The 19,316-nt window shown below is 47.8% G+C and overlaps 1 protein-coding gene across 6 annotated transcripts in view; it reads left to right on the top strand.

Annotated features, from left to right (window-relative positions):
• Window positions 1-19,316, top strand: part of SPTB (spectrin beta, erythrocytic) — a 125,230-nt gene that overhangs the window by 54,291 nt on the left and 51,623 nt on the right. For all 6 annotated transcript variants that reach the window (XM_036841175.1, XM_036841176.1, XM_036841174.1 and 3 more), the window contains 3 exons: window positions 1,578-1,776; window positions 16,948-17,099; window positions 18,373-18,546. In XM_036841175.1, coding sequence (XP_036697070.1) covers window positions 1,629-1,776; window positions 16,948-17,099; window positions 18,373-18,546 — 474 coding nt within the window. In that variant the 5' untranslated portion in view covers window positions 1,578-1,628. The remainder of the gene's footprint in view (window positions 1-1,577; window positions 1,777-16,947; window positions 17,100-18,372; window positions 18,547-19,316) is intronic.

Genomic DNA, 19,316 nt, shown 5'->3' with positions numbered 1-19,316 from the left:
GTGCCTGCTTGGGTGGGTGAGTGCGTGTGCTGGACTGAGTGCGTGTGTGATGTGCATGTGTATGCACGGCTCCGGGAGAGAGTGGCTTACCTCACCGCTCACTCGCTGTCGACACTTGTCATTTGTCCGCCTCACAGCCTCCCCTACTCCCACCCCTTTTGTTCTCTTGGATAGGAAGGCTCTGGGCTCCCTGTTCTGTGTCACAGACTTGATCTTGGAGTCCCGTAAGCTCCCTGGGGAGAGGACTGAAGGGCAGGTACAGGGGAGGAAGTTAAGACTGAAGGGAAGCCAGTCTTGTTCCAAAGGCCCAGGACATTCAGGACCCAGCCTGGCCTCTCTAGCCTCCTGTCCCGCTTTTCTCTCTGACCTTGCCCTCCCTCCAGTTATATCGTAAGGTTCCTAAATTTTGCCACGCCCTTTCTTACCTTCAGAACATTGCACCTGTTCTTTATTCCTTCTGTTTGGACCCGTTCCTTTCCACCTATCCCTTTATAGGATGCCTCCAAGCTTCCTCTAGGAATCAACTCAAACTCTCCTTCCCCGGATACCCAGCCTCTAGCACGAGTCCCTCACGCTCCCTCATCCTTCCCTAGTTGTGGCACAGCATCACACCTTATTGTAACTACTTCTTCAATCATCTGTCTTGCTGCCAGAGTATAAGCTCCACAAGGACAGGGCCCTCCCTGTCTTACTCATAATTGCCTGGCACAGTGCCTGCCGCCTCGTAGGGACTTGGCACGTATTTGAAATAATCATGAATGAAGGAGTATCGTGAATGAATGACAGGCAAGTGAGGAAGCCAGTGCTCCCGGTGCCCATGTTCATGGCGCAGATGACCACACAGCTCCGCTGTGGGCGGGATCCCCTCACCACCCCACACCACCATCATGCCTGGGATGCAACAGGAGAACCTGTCCAAGCACCTGGGCGTACTTCAGAGAAGGCAAAACCAAGAGCCCAGCTTTCTGAATGTTTGCTGCAGGGAAAGAACTCGGAGGGCTCTTGGGCAGCTACTGGGAGGGGTTAACTTCCCCCAGTGCAGCTGCCGGGGCTGGTGGCACCAGTGGCATCTTAAAGCTCATGCTCTCCTCTCTCCCCACTGATTCATGTTTGAATCAGACTCAGCCAACTCCCAGCTTCTCCCCTCTCCTGCCCTGTCCCCACCTCCCTGCCAGGTTGGGTCCTGGCCCCAGTCCACAGGGTGGGGCTGCTATTCCCAGTTCATCCATGCCAAACTCTGACTCCCAGGAGAGCCAGCCCCCTCAGTGGCCGCGGCGGCGGGTTTGGAGGCAGCGGGCCTGCCTGCGACTGACGTCTCCACCTGCTGGCTGTCCTGACCCTTGCTGCATGCAGCTCTCCATCCCCGCCGCCACTGCCGCCGTTACTGTTGCTGCTGCTGCATTATTTTATACCTGACAACCTGGAGACCCTGGGTAGGAAGCATGGCCAGGCAGAGGGCACCGTGTGCTGCTCCCGCAAGGATCTACTCCTGTTGGATGCTCCAAATAAGTTTCCCCTGAGACAAAGTCCAAGGGGGTGGGCACTAACCCTCTGACTATGTTGCTGTCCGCCCCCAGGGACCCTTCCATGAAGACTGAGGCAGGCGTAGCTGCTGAGAGCCTGCTGACATGACATCGGCCACGGAGTTTGAAAACGTGGGCAACCAGCCACCGTACAGCCGGATCAATGCCCGCTGGGATGCCCCGGACGATGAGCTGGATAATGACAGCAGCTCAGCCAGGCTCTTTGAGAGGTCCCGGATCAAGGCCTTGGCAGGTACTCTTTGGGGCCGTGGCGGTTAGGGGAGCCGCTCTCCTAATCCCGAGGTTCACTGTGGTGAATCCTTTGTGTGCGTTGGCGTGAGCCCTAGCAGGGCGGTGATGGAGACATGGCTGCATGGCCCAGAGGCCAGGGCCCCTCGGGAGGGAGCACAGATCAGGCAGCCTCTCCTCCCACATGTCCCCCACTTCCTACCAGGTGTGAGGTGGTGCCAGGTGGACCCTTGGCCTCAGCCTCTGTCCTGAATGACCTGTGTCCAAAGTCAGAAGTAAAAGAAGGTCTGGGTGAAGGAGTGTGTGATGGGCGGGACAGCCGGGCAGAGGTGCGTGGACCTCATTGTGTACCTCGATGCCCTGCCTGGTCCTGGATAGAGGAATTGTCGTCATCTTCTCTGTGGTCCCAAAAGGAAAGGGTGATTCGATAGGAAACTGAGAACAGATAACATCTTCCCCACACTGCCTCAGAAAGGAGGATTTTCTGGACTAAACCTCTTATCAAACTGGAATTCGATTTTTTAAAAAATAAATTTATTTATTTTTGGCTGCGTTGGGTCTTCGTTGCTGCGCACGAGCTTTCTCTAGTTGCGGCGAGCAGGGGCTACTCTTTGTTGCGGTGTGCGAGCTTCTCATTGTGGTGGCTTCTCTTGTTGGGAGCACTGGCTCTAGGCACGCGGGCTTCAGTAGTTGTGGCACAGGGGCTCAGTAGTTGCGGCTCATGGGCTCTAGAGCACAGGCTCAGTAGTTGTGGCGCACGGGCTTAGTTGTTCCGCGGCATGTGGGAGCTTCCGGGACCAGGGCTCGAACCTGTGTCCCCTACCTTGACAGGCAGATTCTTAACCACTGCACGACCAGGGAAGCCCCCAATCTCCTGTTTTACACAATGAAGACAGTAGTATTTTCCCAAGGTTGTTGTGAAGATCAAGTAAGATAAGGTTTATGAAAGTTATTTTATTAATAAAATACTAGGTGAATGTTAGTATTTATAGGAAATCTACTTAGGAATAGTATCTTTCTTTTTTTTTTTTTGGCCTTGCGGCTTGTGGGATCTTAGTTCCCCCACCAGGGATTGAACCTGGACCCTTGGCAGTGGAAGTGCTGAGTCCTAACCGCTGGACTGCCAAGGAACTCCTGGGAATAGTATCTTTCTGTCCCTTCTCTTCTCCCAACTCCAGATATTCAAGTTCACCAGCTCAGTCAATGTCCCAGTTACCTTGGCGTGTTCCAGCGCCAGTTTCTTCCCTCTTAACCCCCACCCTCCTTCATCTTAGAAGGCTTGGGTTGGAAAAAAGAGCCAGGGACAAGCGAAATTAGGCTAATGCTTGCACTTCGAGCTCTTGGCTTGGTCCCCAGGGACCCAATGGCCACGGGGATGAAGCCCACTGCTGTGCAGATCTTTCTCCAAAGGCATCCAGCCTAGATCCCACCCTTCCTGGGTGACAGGAAGACCCAAGAAACCAGAGGACGATGAGGCCTTGTTAGATGCTCTTCCTAGTGTGGCAGCTCCTCCGGGTCCTTCTCTGCCTAGTGACCTGTGGTTAGAAGACTTGCATTTGGTTAACTGGACTCCATCGATTCTGCCTCTTAAGTCGTCTTCCTCTCAGCTCCAAAGGAAGCACTCCCTATTCAGCCTTTCAAACCATTCCCGGCTCTTCCTCCGGGGCCGAAATAAACAAGCCATCTGGTTATTCTGTCTGGAAACTGCCACATTGGTATACAAATACCTGACTCCTCTCCAGAATGAATTACTCTGGATTCGAAACTGGATCAGCCTGACTAAAGTGAAAGGGGACGTGGGTAAGAAAACACTGCGGGAGGCTCCTGGATGGGGATGGATTTGACCTTGGCATGCCAAGGGGAGGGTTGGGGGCCCAGCAGGAATATTTGCAGGTAGGTCCCTGGGCAGATGTTGCTCTCAGTGTCAGCCTCTAAAGCTGGCAGCGCTTCCTGAGGTTCAGTGGTGGCTAAGTCCTGAGGCTTCTTCCTGAGCGGGAGGCCATTCTCTGCTTGGATGACTGCCTCTGGCACCCTCCTACTTTTCAGACTTGCTTTGAAAGTTAGAGGAAGGGGAGCAGCTGGAAAGCCCAAGTTCCTGTCCCTCCAAGAGGTTCCAGCCTTCGTGTTTCAGTAAAAAAAAGCTCCCAGTGTCTCCTCAAGCCATCCTCATTGTCACTCACCCCACTTCCTGTCCTTCATACTGGGCGCCATTAGGTAAACGTTTGCGGGTCTGAATGAGGAACGAAGCACTGCAGGCTGCGGGGAATTTTCGGCCAAAATGCCTGCCCTTTGTGCCCTCTTTCCTCATCCCAGAGGAGGCCTCTGCCTGCACATACCCTCGCACCTGGTTGTGCGCCCCTGTGATTTGGGTGAGGATGCTGCCTCGGGGCAGATGTGGCCGCACTGGGGTAGGGGGGTGGCGGTGGGGGTTTGGAGGAAGGCGACAGAAAGATGCCCTGAAAAGAGGAGCCCTGTGCATTAGCCTCCAGCCCACGTCCCCTGCCTGCCTTATGCATGCACACAGCTCAGCATCCCCGCATCGCAAGTGCCGCCCGCTGCGTGATTTCCAGCTCATTGGTGCAGAGGCATCTGGAAGGTTGCAGCGCAGAGAGCAGGCTGGGGCCTCCTGAGGAGGCTGTGAGGAGGGGAGGACCCGACACGTCCTTTCTCCCCTTTTTTGGCTCATTGAACAATTACTAAGGGACAGACTACACAGAGCCTCCCTTTTAAGACAAAATGCACAAAATTGTGTAGCCCACTCTGCTTTTGCCTTTAAATCAGAATCCAAGTCATTTTCAAACTAGAGATGTGCTTCCTTTTCACATTCTCTCTTTGTAGCCTTCTTATCAGAAGTGAGGTGAGGCCAGAGGTGAGGTTGCTTTAGGACAATTCAGAGAACGCAACAGGGCGGCGGGTGCACTGCAGGCCGTGTCCCTGTGCCCTGAGGCACATGATTGCTGCCACTCTGAACCTTGAATGTCTTCCAGACCCACTGTGCCCAGGCCCCAAGGTTAAGTTCTCTGACCGGCAGGTATTCCATCAGAGCCTTAGGACAGTGGTGCTCAGACCCTGGCACTCCCTGCCCACCAGCCTGGACCCTCCAGAAACTCCCCAGAGAGGGTGGTATGGACTCCTTCCTGACTTTGGTGGCAAAAAGTGATGCTTAGTCTCACCCCACCTGCACCAGGATGACTCTGAGCTCAGGTGCCCCAGTTGTGTGAGAAGGGCTCTGTGTCCAAAGGGTGAATGATTTCTTTCAGAGAGCAGGATTCCATCACAGTTGTGCCAGGAGGGGTCAGCAGCTTCTTGGCAGCCTGTTAAGTTGACAGTTTCAAACACAGCTGCTGGAGACCAAGGCATCAGGTGTGCCTGGCCCAAATGTCTCTCTTAAGCTACCTGTGAGAACAAAGATGGTGTCATTAACGAGAAATTTTTAAAATGTTTTCTTCTCAGATTTCAAAACATGGAGTGGAGTTCTATTTAGAGACTAGATATCGGGAAAATGTACTATTCACAGAAATATCTTTAATCATCAGCAATCATTTTAATGTGCTGTCAGAAGAAAAATATAATTGGCTCAGCAGCTCTCTCTTGGAGGTCAGCCATTGTGAGTTCTCCTTCTTCCCCTGAGACAGGCCACTGTGCAGAGAAATCTGCCAGCTACCTGTGCAGACCAACCTACGAGGGAGGCCAGTGTGCCACCTGCCCTGTGTGGTCCAGGGCAGTTTCCCCTGCCCAGGACATAACACTTTCTCCCGTTGTCCCTTCTTGATAAAAGCTGTTCCTCCTCTTTGAGAATGCTTTGCAGAACCACAGCTGTTCCCCTGTTCTGGGTGACTGCTATCTATCATCATGAAGATGCTTTATCAAATATTAATACACCGAGGTTAATAATGAGACTCTGCTCCCTCCCCATGTAGCACAGTCTGAGTGAGCCATGTTAATAGCCTCCTCCGTCTTTGGGACATTCCTTTGGGCTGTCAGCTTCATTCCCAAGGGCAGGTCCTGACACCAGGCCTGGACTGTGCTTTTGGCTCCTGGGAGCAGCCAACACTCCCTCCCTTCTCCCCCCATGGGGTCCCCCCTGCGTGCTGCTTGGCTGAAGAGATGCCAAGAGTGTCATTTGCAGAGCATCTGTGGCAATTGTTCGTTTTCGCTTTTTATCATGTCACTGAGAAAGAATGACAGGGAGGCTGGTAGCAGCTGAGTCTCTGGGAGAATTTTGCCTCCAAACCTTTTGGCCTTCAGACTCTGGAAACTGGATCAACCAGGGCATCTTGTTCTACAGTCTAGTGAGAAATAGATCAGATAATCACACATGTGTCTTTGTACATATAGACATATATGTCATGACAAATGATGATAAATGCTATTAACTGGGAACTGTGCGTTTATAACATAACCCACAGCTTATAACTCACCCAAGGATGAGTAGGGGCTTGTCTTAGTGAGAGTGTGGACTGGTGGGTGGAGACAGGAGGGGCAGACAGGAGCCACATCATGGGGGCCTTAAAGGCCATGGGTATCTTGGCCAAGCAGCAGGAAACTCAAAAGCGGTGGCTGAGGAGTTTAATGAGGGGGTTATTTGCAAAGGAGTGGCAGAGTTGAAGGGTCAAAGGGTGGGAGCCTTTAGCAGGGAGAGCTATAGGCTCTCAGGACAGGGGCTGTGGCCTTTAGTAAAGGGCTGGATGGATGGAACTGCTCCCAACCCATCAAAGTGCTTTTCACAAAGAAGTGACATGGTTATGTTTAGCTTTGAAAGATCACTCTGGCCTCAGTGGGGAGAACAGGTTGTGGAGAGGCTGCACAAAAGTCCAGGAAAGAGAAGGTGGCAATGAGGGTCAGCTTGGTGGCCACAGGGAGCAGAAAGTGGTCCATCCCCGCCACGTCCTTCTTCTGTCCTCCTGCAGCTATCACGGAATTTCCCCAGTGAGGTGACCTTGGCCAACTTACTTTTCTGCTCCTCCGGGCCTCAGTTTCCTCACCTGTAACACAAGGGGCTTGACGCGGGAGGTCTTCCCAGGTCGTAGCGTGGGAAGAAGCTCCCTTGAGGTAGCGCTGACCACATGCCTTTACCCTGAACCGAGGAGCTTTGGCTCCTGGCTTTGGGGAAGGGAATTGATCCTTTTCAGTAAATCAGTGGGTTCTACAGAAATTCTCTCTGTTTATTAAAGGCTAGGCTGAGGCTGAGTTCCTGGACCATCTTGACTTCTGCAGCCTTGTGTTCTCAGCGAGTGTCATCTCTCCACGCAGCCACCACCTGCGTGCAGGACAGCAGTGCTTGGTGCTTATACAGCTGCTTAGTGTTCTAGGTGCTTTTTAACCAGATGATCTCACTGACCCTTCAGCCACTCTGAAGTAGGCAAGGTATAGCTATCACCATCCCCTTTATAGATGAGGGAGGTCACATGGCAGGAAGTGCCAGGACAAGACTGGAATCCCAGGGTGTTAAAATCAGTCCTGTGCTGTTGAGGCTACAGCACTTGAGCTTTCTTGAATGTCCTTCAGACCTGCATTATCTCCCCCTCCACACCCCACCTGATACATCGGAATGGGAAAGTTTTGCTTTCACCAGCAGCCTCTAGAGCCTCTTTGATCAAAACCCTGAGCTCATTTTTACTTCTGTATTACAGCCTCCAAATGCTGTCACCTGCCAGGGCCAGCTGACCCTTGTTCTGTGATGCTGTCCAGATCAGCTCCTGTCATTTCATTTCCATAGTTCACATGTTAGTGGGGCCACGGCACCTCAAACAGACTTCTGCAGCCGCCTCCAAGCTGGCTTCCCGGGCTGCAGCCTCTCCCCTGTCCAATCCCATTTGTGCAGGGCACTTAGAATCTTTATCCTCCAACAAATTTTTAGTGAAATGTCACTTTATCTGGCTCTTCTTTACCCAGAGTATAAAATTCAGATTCCCTAGACTGTCCTTTGACTTATTTGCTCTGATACGTTAACTGCTTCTTTCCCTCACCCCCAAAACATGCACCCGCATACCTACATGCACACATGCGCACACAAATACACATTTGCCAGTTTCCACCAGAGGCTTTGAACAAGAACCCTCTTTCCTTCCCTGCCATTCTAAAACCATCATCATCTTCAAGCCCCAGATCAAAACTAGCCTTCTTCAAAAAAAATTTTTTTAATTTAAACTGTTCTATGATAACTTCTCTTTTCCTATACTATATAAAAACTATTTTTTAAAAATACAGGGTGATTGCTTTTGTATCTTTAAACATTTTAATACACAAGGATATATATTTAGTGTAGAAAAGATTAGAAAAGCAGATAAAAAAGAGAAAACTAGAGACATTGTTAATACCCCATATAGATATTGTAATGCCTACGGATATATGACTGTGCATGTATACGTATAAATATTAACACTATCTATAATCTTAGAATGTTTTTCACTGAGCAATATATTATGCATATTTTTTCATGTCTGTAAACATGCAGATTATAATTTTCATGGCTGTATAGTCTTCCTTTGTATTAATGTACCCAGATCTAGTTAACCAGCATCTTAGTGTTCAACTCTGATCACTTTTAGAGTCAGTCTTGTGTGCTTCATTCTTGCACATAAAAGAGTATGTATATATTCAAATATGCATTTGCATATGTAGTAAGCATCTTAAAGTTCTCTCTTAGAGTCAACCCTAGTTGGATCTTAAATCCTTATGGGCAGGAGAACTATGTTCTTGCTGTTCACAATACCAGTGTAATGAAAGTTGATTGGTTGAAAGAAAAATTCCTCTCCAAACTAAACAGGAAGAGTAGAATTTGTGCCAGCATCATCATTTACGATGTGTCCCTGAGGGTCTGCCCCATGCTAGGCTTTATAATGGATTGGCATCTGTATCATTGAGGTTTGTCACAAGTTCATGGGAGTTAAAGTATCCCTTGCTCAGGTTCCCTAAGCTCTTGGCTTCCTGGCATGAGAAGGAGGGAAATCCCAAGTTGTAAACCTGCAAAGGGCTCAACATTAAATGCTGTTTCCAGGCCCAGGCTAGTGGTCCATGGCCTCCCATGGTGCCTTTTCTCCCACTTGCCTTTCTGACCACATAGCTTTACTGATAGCTTAAAGCCATGTGCTGGTAAAAATACAGACTTGCTCAAGAAGGATACCTATTTGATTTTCATCAGTCACTTATTCCTCAGGGTTTGAGTTTTATACCCTATTTTTCTTCATGACATCTGTTGTTTCTTACTATAAAAGTAATACATGTTCATTACAGATATTTTAGTAAACATAGATAAGCAAAAAAATGTCACCCACAGTCTTAATACCCAGCTATAACATAGCCCAACATTAGCTTTTTTCTATGAATCTATGCATATAGGTCTGCAATATTGGGTTCATATTATGCATGTGGTTTTATAATCTGAATTTTCCCTCAAAATGTATTATAATATCCTTTCTTGCCATTGAAAGGTCTTCTCCCACCTTCTTCATATATAGGCTGCTATTCTCTACTTTTGAGAGCAGATTTTTAACAGAGAAAAGAGGGAGAGGCATGAAACAGTCAAGGAATTTTACAGGATGCCATGGCAGGAATAAATAGATGGGCCTAGAACTGGGTGACTGTTTCCAAAGATAAGATATTTCAACTTTACCATTTAGCTCAAGACCAGCCAATGGGTAAAAGGCTCTTATTTTTATAACAGCCCCACTGGGGACTTTTAATGACAAACTTCCAGGATGTCCATGACTTCAAGAGGTAGAGCAGGTACCAGAGTGGGCGGGGCCAGCAGCTACTGTGCTACTGGCAAGAATGGTAGAGGGAGGTTGAAGGAAGAACCAAGAGGAAGTCTGGAGAAGTGTAACATAAGAGAAGGAAAGAGCCTTGACCCTAAGGGGAGGTGTGCGTTTTGATACCCCTGTAGGGAATATTCTAGAGGGCAAGTCCTTAGAGTGGCTGTGTGGCCGCAGTGGGGCAGAGTGTACCTCGCTGCCCTCAAGACCCACAGACCTCACTCCCAGGCTCTGTCCCAGGGCAGGGAGGGTGTCACAGGAGTGTTCTCAGCTCATAAACCTTCTCCCTCTCCCTTCCACCTCTCTCATGGGCTCACGTGGTTAACTATGCTTATGATTTTTGTCTGGTGAAAAGTCCCTGATGCAGGGGTGCACAAAGGAACTAAACTATCTTGGAGAAGGGGGTGAGAAAAAGTTTAATATTTTCTTTAGAAAAAGAAAAGTGTGGGAATTCCCTGGCGGTCCAGTAGCTAGGACTCTGTGCTTCCACTGCAAGGGGCCCAGATTCGATCCCCGGTCGGGGCACTAAGATCCCGCAAGCTGTGCAGCGCAGCCAAAAAAAAAAATGATGATTGTTAATATATTTCCATGTGTTCTACAAACGGATAAAGCCTTGGAAAACTGGCTCATTTTAAAAAAAGAAAAGAAAAGTGTATTTCTGTATTGAATAAGTAATATAGACACCCAGTAGGTAAAACTCAAAAGATACAAAAGGGCAAATAATAAGTTTCATTCCCATCTCAGTCCTCCAGACCCAGTTCTTTGCCCACAGCCAGTGTTACCAGTTTTTCATGTATCTTTCCAGGAATGTTTTATGCATATATTAGCAAATGGTCTATATTGTTTTTCTCAGCTTTTTTTTTTCCACCATACATTGTCCCTTATTGTTCTTTTTTCCCCATGCAATGTATCTTTCTATTTTTTTTAAATTTTATTTATTTTTGGCTGTATTGGGTGTTCGTCACTGCACGCGAACTTTCTCTAGTTGTGGCGAGCGGGGGCTACTCTTTGTTGCGGTGTGTGGGCTTCTCATTGCAGTGGCTTCTCTTGTTGCTGAGCACGGGCTCTAGGCCCGTGGGCTTCAGTAGTTGTGGCTTGCAGGCTCTAGAGCACAGGCTCAGTAGTAGTGGCGCAGGGGCTTAGTTGCTCCACGGCATATGGGATTTTCCTGGGCCAGGGCTCGACCCGTGTCCCCTGCATTCTTAACCACTGCGCCACCAGGAAAGTCCCCCCACCCAATGTATCTTGAAGATTGTTTTATATTAGTACACAAGTAGGCTTCTCATTCTTTTTACAGATATAGTATTCCATTGTATGGACATACAATTTTAATTTAACCAGTCCTCTATTGGTGGACATTTAGGCTGTTTCCAATCTCCTGCTATTTCCAAAAATGCAATGAATAAACTCGTATGTAGATCATTTTGTAAATGTATGTCTATGTGAAGGATAAATTCCTAGAAGTGGAATTACTGGGTCCAAAAGTATGTGTAGTTGTAATTCTGATCCGTCTTGCCAAATTGCCTTTTATACCCTCTCCAACAACATATGAATGTTTTTTCCCCTGCATCCTTGCCAATGTGGTATTTTATCACACTTTTGGATCTTTGTGCATCTGATAAGTGAAACATAGTGTCTTGATGTACTTTCATTTCGCTTTTGGACTTTTAGTATCAAAATTTTAAAACGTGCAAGAAAGTAGAGAAAAAGTACAAAGAATCATCACCTTGATTTAACTGTTAATATTTGGCCATATTTGCTTGTCCATTTTGGAGTAGAAGTATTTTTAAAGTAAATTGAAGATTATTATGACATTTTACTATAATACTTAATTTATCATAATACTTTAGTATGAATATCTGAATAACAAGAGCAATTCCCACCTAGCTATAATTCTGTTATTACACCTAATATAATTAAGAATTCCATAATACAATTTAATACCCACTTAATATTCAAATTTTCCCAGTTGTCTCAAAGATGTCTTTTATGATTAGTTTGTTCAAACTAATTAAGGACTGTGTATTAAGTTTGTGTGTATGTGTATACTTGTAATTTGTACTTCTATTATGAATAGCTTGGACAACTTTTTATACATTTAAGAGACTTTTATAATTTTTTTCTATTAACTCTTTGTTCACATTCTTAGTCCATTTTGCTATTGGATTATTGGTTTTTTTCCTCATTAATTTGTAGATGTTCTTTACATACTAGGTAAGTTAGCCCTTTGTGATGTGAGTTACAGATACTTTTCCTTGTTTGTTTGACTTTGCTTATGGTATTTTATCTCACACAGAACTTTATTTGATGCAGTTGAACTTTGAATCTTTTATTTTATGGTTTTTGGATTTTGTTTCAGAGTTAGAAGGCCCTTCCCTACACTAACATTATAAAAAACATTCTATCATTTTTGATTTTGGTATTTTTATGGTTTTATTTTTTACATTTCAATTTTTGACCGCAGTGAAATTTATCCTGGAGTATGAGATATGAATTTAACTTAATTTTTCCTGGATGGTCTTCTAGTTTTGTCAACACCCTGTACCCAATAATCCATCTTTCCCCTTCATATTTGAAGTGCCACCTTTATCAGATATTAAATGCCTATATATACTTGGGACTATTTCTCTTCCATTGATGAGTCTATATATTCATAGGCTAGTACCACACTGTTTCATTATTATAACTTTATACTATACTTTAATATTTGTTAGAAAAAACACCTGGGAACGTGGGTTACCCTTTATTACTCTTCTTTTCTGAAACTTTTCTAGCTATTTTTGTTTATTTTATTTATTTATTTAATAAATTTATTTATTTCATTTATTTTTGGCTGTGTTGGGTCTTCGTTGCTGTGCGCAGGCTTTCTCTAGTTGCAGTGAGAGGGGGCTACTCTTTGTTGCAGTGTGCATGCTTTTCATTGTGGTGGCTTCTCTTGTTGTGGAGCACGGGCTCTAGGCACGTGGGCTTCAGTAGTTGCAGCACGCAGGCTCAGTAGTTGTGGCGCACGGGCTTTGTTGCTCTGTGGCACGTGGGATCTTCCCAGACCAGGGATCGAACCCATATCCCCTGCATTGGCAAGCAGATTCTTATCCACTGCACCAGCAGGGAAGCCTATTTTTGTTTATTTTTATAATGAGTTTTCTAATCATTTGTCTAGTTTCCCCCCAAATTTAAATTATATAATATAAATATTTTAAAAATAATATTAAATATATAACTTTAGGGTAAACTGACATCTTTATGATATTGAGTTTTCCTGTTCAAGAATTGGGTGTGATTTTTCCAATTGTTCATATCTTTGGTGTGCCTTGGGAGACTTTATAGATTTATATGGATTTTACACAATTGTTTTAAAATTTAAGCTGAAATGTTTTGTCTTTTTATTATCATTGGGGGTTTTCCAAATTCCTATTTCAGGAAAGGATCCTGCCACCCCTTTAGTGTCTCCTTTTACCTCTAGGATTAAATCTGAACTTCTTAGCTTTTCCTTCAAGGCTTTCCACATCCGATTTAAAACCTATTTTCCACATGTTTTCTTCTTACCTGTAGCTAGTCAGCAACCCCTGAACAAGCTCCATCCTTTTATGCATTCCGTCTTGTGGCTCCTCTCCTTCCTCTTCTGCCTGTGCAAAGTGGTTTTCTTCACGAGCCCCGCCTTGAGTGCTCCAATTAGAAATGACCTCTCTCCTCTTTCACCCCTGACCATTTATTGTATGTGCCATTTATCTGGTAACTAATCCAATATTACCTTGCGACAGCTTTTGTATTATTAAATGAACTGCCCTTTATCTCTTGTGTGGTTGCAAAACTATTTGTGGGTCTGTGTCTCGTTTCCTCAACTAGATTGCGAGGCCCTTGGGGAGAGCGAGCCTGCCTGGTGCTCCCTGCAGCATCTGGGCCCTATAGGCAGTAACGATAGTAGCAGCAATGATAACAATGGTAGTTAATAGTTACCTCAAGCTTTCTTTCTGTGTGCTGGGTACTGTTTTAAGCACTTTCCATGTATGAACTCATTAGTGGGTAAACACTTGAGTTTTGTTGGGTTTATTTGACCTTAAATTAAACCTTTGAAGGGGGACATAAAAGAAAGGGCACTTGGTCACAATATCCAGACAATGATTCTAGCTAGCTGGTCAGAGAGGAAGGGGAGTTTTGTAGGGAAGAAGGAGGCTGGCCACAGCCTAAGAAGGAAAGGGGAGAGGAACAGGCAGCAGTGGAGAGGCCCTGAGCTTGATGGTTGCAGAGACATGAGTATTTTCTGAGGTTCTGGTAGCTTTGATTCAGGCCGTGCTGGTGGACTTGCCCGCTTCCCCTTCACTGGCAGGGTTAGGGCTCTGGAAATATGGCCTGGCCCATGGCAGGGCCTTGCTGAGGCCTCTTTTCCACAGCGGTTCCCTGCAGGATGGCCCAGGTCTCCTGGGGACAGCAGGCCCAATGCTCAGCTGCCTCCGCGGCCTGTCCACACACTCCAGGCCTCCCGCCTCTCCTGCACTCAGAAGGCTCCACTGAGTGCCTGCTGGGAGTGGATGCACTGAGCGAGCCGATGCGGAGCAGCCAGGGCTATGAGCTGGTGGAAATTAATCCCCACCCCTGGGCCTTCCTCTCCTGATGACCATCATGAGCCTCTCAGAATCTTTCCCCTGTCTCAACACTGCAGACTGTTTTAGGGTACTGGGGTTCCTGGGCAATTGCACCGCAGCCTTCAAATAAAATGCAGCTAGGAGACCTCCCACCTGAGCTCTAAACCTGCAGCTCCAGCATTTTGGGGCCCAGGGAGCATTATTTTGTGTGTTGAGAACTGGAGAGATCTAAGGGTGATTTACATCTGCACCGATGTGTGTGCCAGCCCAGCAGCCTAGAATTAAATTCCACGGCCCAGCTCTTCCTTACACTTTGCTGAGCACAAATAAACAGGTCTCAGCACCCACATAATGAACTCTTTAGATTCTTAAAGACAAGAAAAGGAGATGAGACACTTACCTCTAAAGGGGCAACAAATTTCAGCCCCTTAGACAGAGCTCCGCCACCGGTTGGAAGGGTTAGCCTCTTACAGGACAGATCCAGTCTCTAGGGAAAGCATCATGGGACTGAGGCTGGCTCTGTTGAATCTAAACATGCTCCAGCATAAACGCAATTGCTTTCCGTCCAATATATCATCAGAACTTTAGTTACATTTTGCTGAAGCAGTCCTTGAAATCAGGGAAATGATCCAATAGAGTAAGGGGGCTTTTCCCCCTGAAACTTTGCCCAGAGGCCCAGAACAAACAAGTGCCATTTTAATTTTATATTTATTACAGATTTGTATAGTCACTAGTAGTATTTTTGCTCTTCTTGGAAGTCTTTTTTTTTTTTTTTAATTAATTAATTAATTTTTGGCTGTGTTGCGTGTTCGTTTCTGTGCGAGGGCTTTCTCCAGCTGTGGAGAGCAGGGACCACTCTTCATTGCGGTGCGCGGGCCTCTCACTGTCGCGGCCTCTCCCGTTGCAGAGCACAGCTCCAGATGGGCAGGCTCAGTAGTTGTGGCTCATGGGCTTAGTTGCTTCACGGCATGTGGGATCTTCCCAGACCAGGGCTCGAACCCGTGTCCCCTGCATTGGCAGGCAGATTCTCAACCACTGCGCCACCAGGGAAGCCCCTTGGAAGTCTTATTTAGATGGCTTCCATAGAATTCTTTACATGTGACTCCAGCACTCATCATATTTATAATGGAGTTTGCGTCAAGGATGGGGTCTCCTTCCTGTCCTTGGCTGCCTCCCCCTCCACCCGGAGCCTGGCACCTAACGGCTGTACAGTGAACAATTGCTGAATGAATGAAGACGTGAATAAAGGGTCTGAGTTCCTAACACCAAAATAGCCATGAAGTAGGAAGGATTTGATGCTGTGAGCCTCAGAAACTGCCAGGCTTATACCCTCGAGGCCATGCTGGCTGGGCTCCTCTTTCTGTTGTTATTAAGTCAGACATTTAATAATTTAAGAAGCCAACCCTTCCACAGTTTGGGCTCAGCCGAGCAGACGTTTAGCCTGTTCCCACGGCACTGACAGTCCCTCCTGGCTGGACTGCTCGGAGTCTGCCCTGGCTGTGACCAACCTGAACACACGCTCCCCAGGGACCCTCCATGGCCCTAGGCCCAGCCACATGGCCGGGTCATCTACTGCCTAGAATCCTCCGCCAGAGTGCCCAGAAGCAGGTTGCCACAGACTGTTCACTCAAGCAAACTTCTCTTCCTGTTTCTATCTTTTCTGCCCCTCTTCTCTCTCTCTTTCACCCTGTCCCCATTCTTTCTGCTATCCCAGCCTCTGTCCTCTCTCCAGCGTCTTGATCAAGCTTCCCAGCCCTAACCCTACAGGTACCAGCATCTGTTTTACAGTACCCTGTATTTATTTTAACAGAGGTGTTAAAAGGTAGCCCACCTGAACCGGTTCAGCGTGGGCTGGAAGCTTGGTTTGGGCTGAGGCTGATTTAAGCTGGGGGTGGCATGTCAGCTTCCCAGGTCTGAAGATGGAAAATCCTGCCTGCCATTCTGCGGGTGAGAAGGAGAGCTTAGTGCCATGCACAGCCCCCAGCCCAAGCCCCCACTACCCTTCACCCTACGTAGATCACACGTTCCACATGATCTCACTGTTTCCATGCTCATCCTTCTCCTCTATCTACCAGCAGCTCCTTGAGGATAGGCAGTTTGTTTTACTTTTATGTATCAGCAGGCCTGGCGTAGGAGCTGAATAAACCTCTGCACAGTCAGCTACAGTACAGCTCTGGAGACCTACTGTGTGCCAGACTCCAGGCCTTGGGGATTTAGAAGTGAACAAGACAGACAGATTTTACTGGGCTCAAGGAGCCTGCAGTCTTGCAGGAAAGACAGACTTTCAACTAATCTGAGTATGAGGAGAGAGAAATGAGAAATGCAGATGCACACAAGGAGAGACAGAACCTAGGCGAGAGGTCACAAAAGCTTCCCGGAGAAGCGCTGTTTCCACTGACTCCTAAAGGATGACTAGGAGTTAGGTGAATGGGGTGAGGGGTGGAGGGGCCGAGAGAGAGCATTCCAGGCAGAGGGAATATTTGTTGGATGGGTGGACGGGTGAACCTGGCATTGAATTCTGAGCTCACTGGCCCAGTGGTCCAGAGCATTCTGATGTGCACAGGGAAGCAGGTGACTGGATTAGGGGTGTCTTGATACCGTGGTGGTGGAAGTTACCTCTTCATTGCCCCAGTCATGGCACGTGGACCTGTGAAGCCAAAAGGCTACGCTCTGGTCAGAAATGCTCCTCAGAAGGGGATGGAATAGATACATCAACCTCCTCTGCCAGGGATGGGGCAACTCTGGGGTTAAGGTGAAAAACCCTTCAGCCCCATGTCACATTGCAAATGGACCCTGCCAACCTCAGGCACCTCACCCAAGGCTCTTCTCCCCACCCAGATGAGCGGGAAGTTGTTCAGAAGAAAACCTTCACAAAATGGGTGAACTCGCACCTGGCGCGTGTGTCCTGCCGCATCACTGACCTCTACAAGGACCTGCGGGATGGGAAGATGCTCATCAAGCTGCTGGAAGTGCTCTCTGGAGAGATGCTGGTAAAGCCCCTTTCCCCAGGCCCTGTGGCTGGTGCTCTGTCCCCTCTTCAGGAAAGACATGGTCTGGGGGCCTCTCCAGTTCTCATGGCCTTCCAAGGTTTCTCCCTATTCTTTTGGGAGGTTTCAGTACTAACGATGTGAGGTGTCCATGTGGCTGACTGGGTTCTCTGAACGTGTTCATCTAAATATGTCCCAGCATAAATGCCTGGCTTTCCATCTAATAGATCATCAAAACTTTTGTTAATTTTGCTGAAGCATTTCAGAATTTCTTGCCTCCTTCTGGCCACTCCCACCCCTTCATGCTCCTCCCAGAAGCCATACAGAGCTCTTGACTTTCTCCTCTTGGGATCTGGTTATCTGTGACTGGCCTGCAGTAGGCCCACCCTCAGCCTCCTTGCACAGGCTAAGACATATCCCATTACCCAGCTGGAAAAATTTGCCTCCTTCTTGGAACAAGGAGGAAAGTGTGAAAGATATTCTCCTGTGTATCCATCACTCTAACAAGTGGAAATTTATCACAGGCCCTCTCAGTTGTAACCCACCCGGTGGTAATGTTGCCCCTGCAGGAGAACCAGATCAAGGCTCATGTTTTGCTCAGTTACTTCCATTATGACCTTGGGCCTATCAGGCAGGACCTTCTTTGCCTCATTTCCCCCATGTGTAGACCGATACCTGTACCTGATGTAGTAGCCTAAGACCTCAGGGTTTGAATGGAAGGTACCACATTCATCTGTTGCCTTTTCAACTCCAGGCTGAAGTTAAAGAATGCCTCTTACCCCACTAGAGAGAGTTACCGCTAAGAACCCTTCAGATGATGCAGTTACTCATCAATGGTGGTCCCCTTGAGCTTTGGCTGAGGCCGTTTCGGGGTGGGGAGGGAGGAGGTTGGATGGCAGAATGGACCCATTATCAGTCACCACACTAAAAGCCACTCTTATCACCAATCAACAGTAAACAGTTCCTAGAACTGTGCCTAGCACATAGTAAGTGCTCAACTAACTACCTGTTGTGTTACTATAATTGAATGCCACTTATCACCCACTCAGAAGCCTTTGTTTAGACCCAGGAACAGTACTGATGCAGCCCACTTGCAGAGCTCTGGGTGCTCAAGAGAGGGAGCCCCTGAACTTTGCTGAAAGGATGGGGTTGAAAAGTGTCAAGGAGTGAGCATGGGAGTTGGAGTTTGGCACGGAGGGTGGATGCTGATGACCGGCGCTGGTCCAGGCGTGACCGTGAGGTTCTTCCATGCCCACGGGGCAATGCTGTCCCTCAGCCAAAGCCCACGAAGGGGAAGATGCGCATCCACTGCCTGGAGAACGTGGACAAGGCCCTGCAGTTCCTGAAGGAGCAGCGTGTGCACCTGGAGAACATGGGATCCCACGACATCGTGGACGGCAACCACCGCCTGGTCCTGGGCCTCATCTGGACCATCATCCTCCGCTTCCAGGTGGGTTCCCGGGGGGCAGAGGGGGTGGAGGGAGCTTCTCTGGGCCAAACTGGGTTTGGGAATCTTATAAAATGGTGAACAAGTGCGAGTGTTTGCACGTTCTGGGAGGCTAGAAGCCCGTCCTGGGGGACAATGCTTGTAGGAAGGAGAAACCATCCTGGGCATCGCCAAGTTGCTGAAGCTCAGGGCGAGCTGTTCAGCCAATAGCATAGTCTTTTGAGAGAGAGGATAGAAATTAGTGGCTGGGCTGAGATCTGGCTGGAAGACCTACTTTCGTCCCCTTCCCTCCACAGGTGTCACTTTTTGGTTTTTTAAGTAGTTTGATTCAGAAATCGCAAGAGTGCAGATCTGCTTTTATGTTTTTCCCTCAGAAGCTTTTCTCTTCCCACCCTGAAATTCAAGGTCGCTTATGTGTAAGGAATTTAGAAAGCACGAGGGGAGGAAAGCAGGGCCTTCCACCTGCTGGTCTGGGGACAGAAAGAACCTAGTTGGAGGAGGGAAGGGCAGGGAGAAAGAAGATAACACACAACTCCCGGCCTGCAGGTCTCACCCAAGTGGTCTTGGGTGTCCAATCTCACTCTCTGAGGGTGTGTACGACGAAACGGTAATAACAGCAGAATTGGGGAGGATGAAAAGGCAAGAGGAGCTGCTGATCAAAGTACAGTACCTTCCAGCGTTCATGCCGTTCCATGGCCCAGGTGGCATCGTACCTCGTGGGGAGGAATGGGGGCATCCTGCTGTTTATTCTTGGTCTCCCCTTACAGTTTCAA

This window comes from Balaenoptera musculus, chromosome 2, assembly GCF_009873245.2.
Source record: "Balaenoptera musculus isolate JJ_BM4_2016_0621 chromosome 2, mBalMus1.pri.v3, whole genome shotgun sequence".
NCBI classification, from domain to species: Eukaryota; Metazoa; Chordata; class Mammalia; order Artiodactyla; family Balaenopteridae; genus Balaenoptera; species Balaenoptera musculus.
The sequence above is the reverse complement of the archived record's forward strand: the minus strand, read 5'-3'. Positions and strand labels throughout refer to the sequence as shown.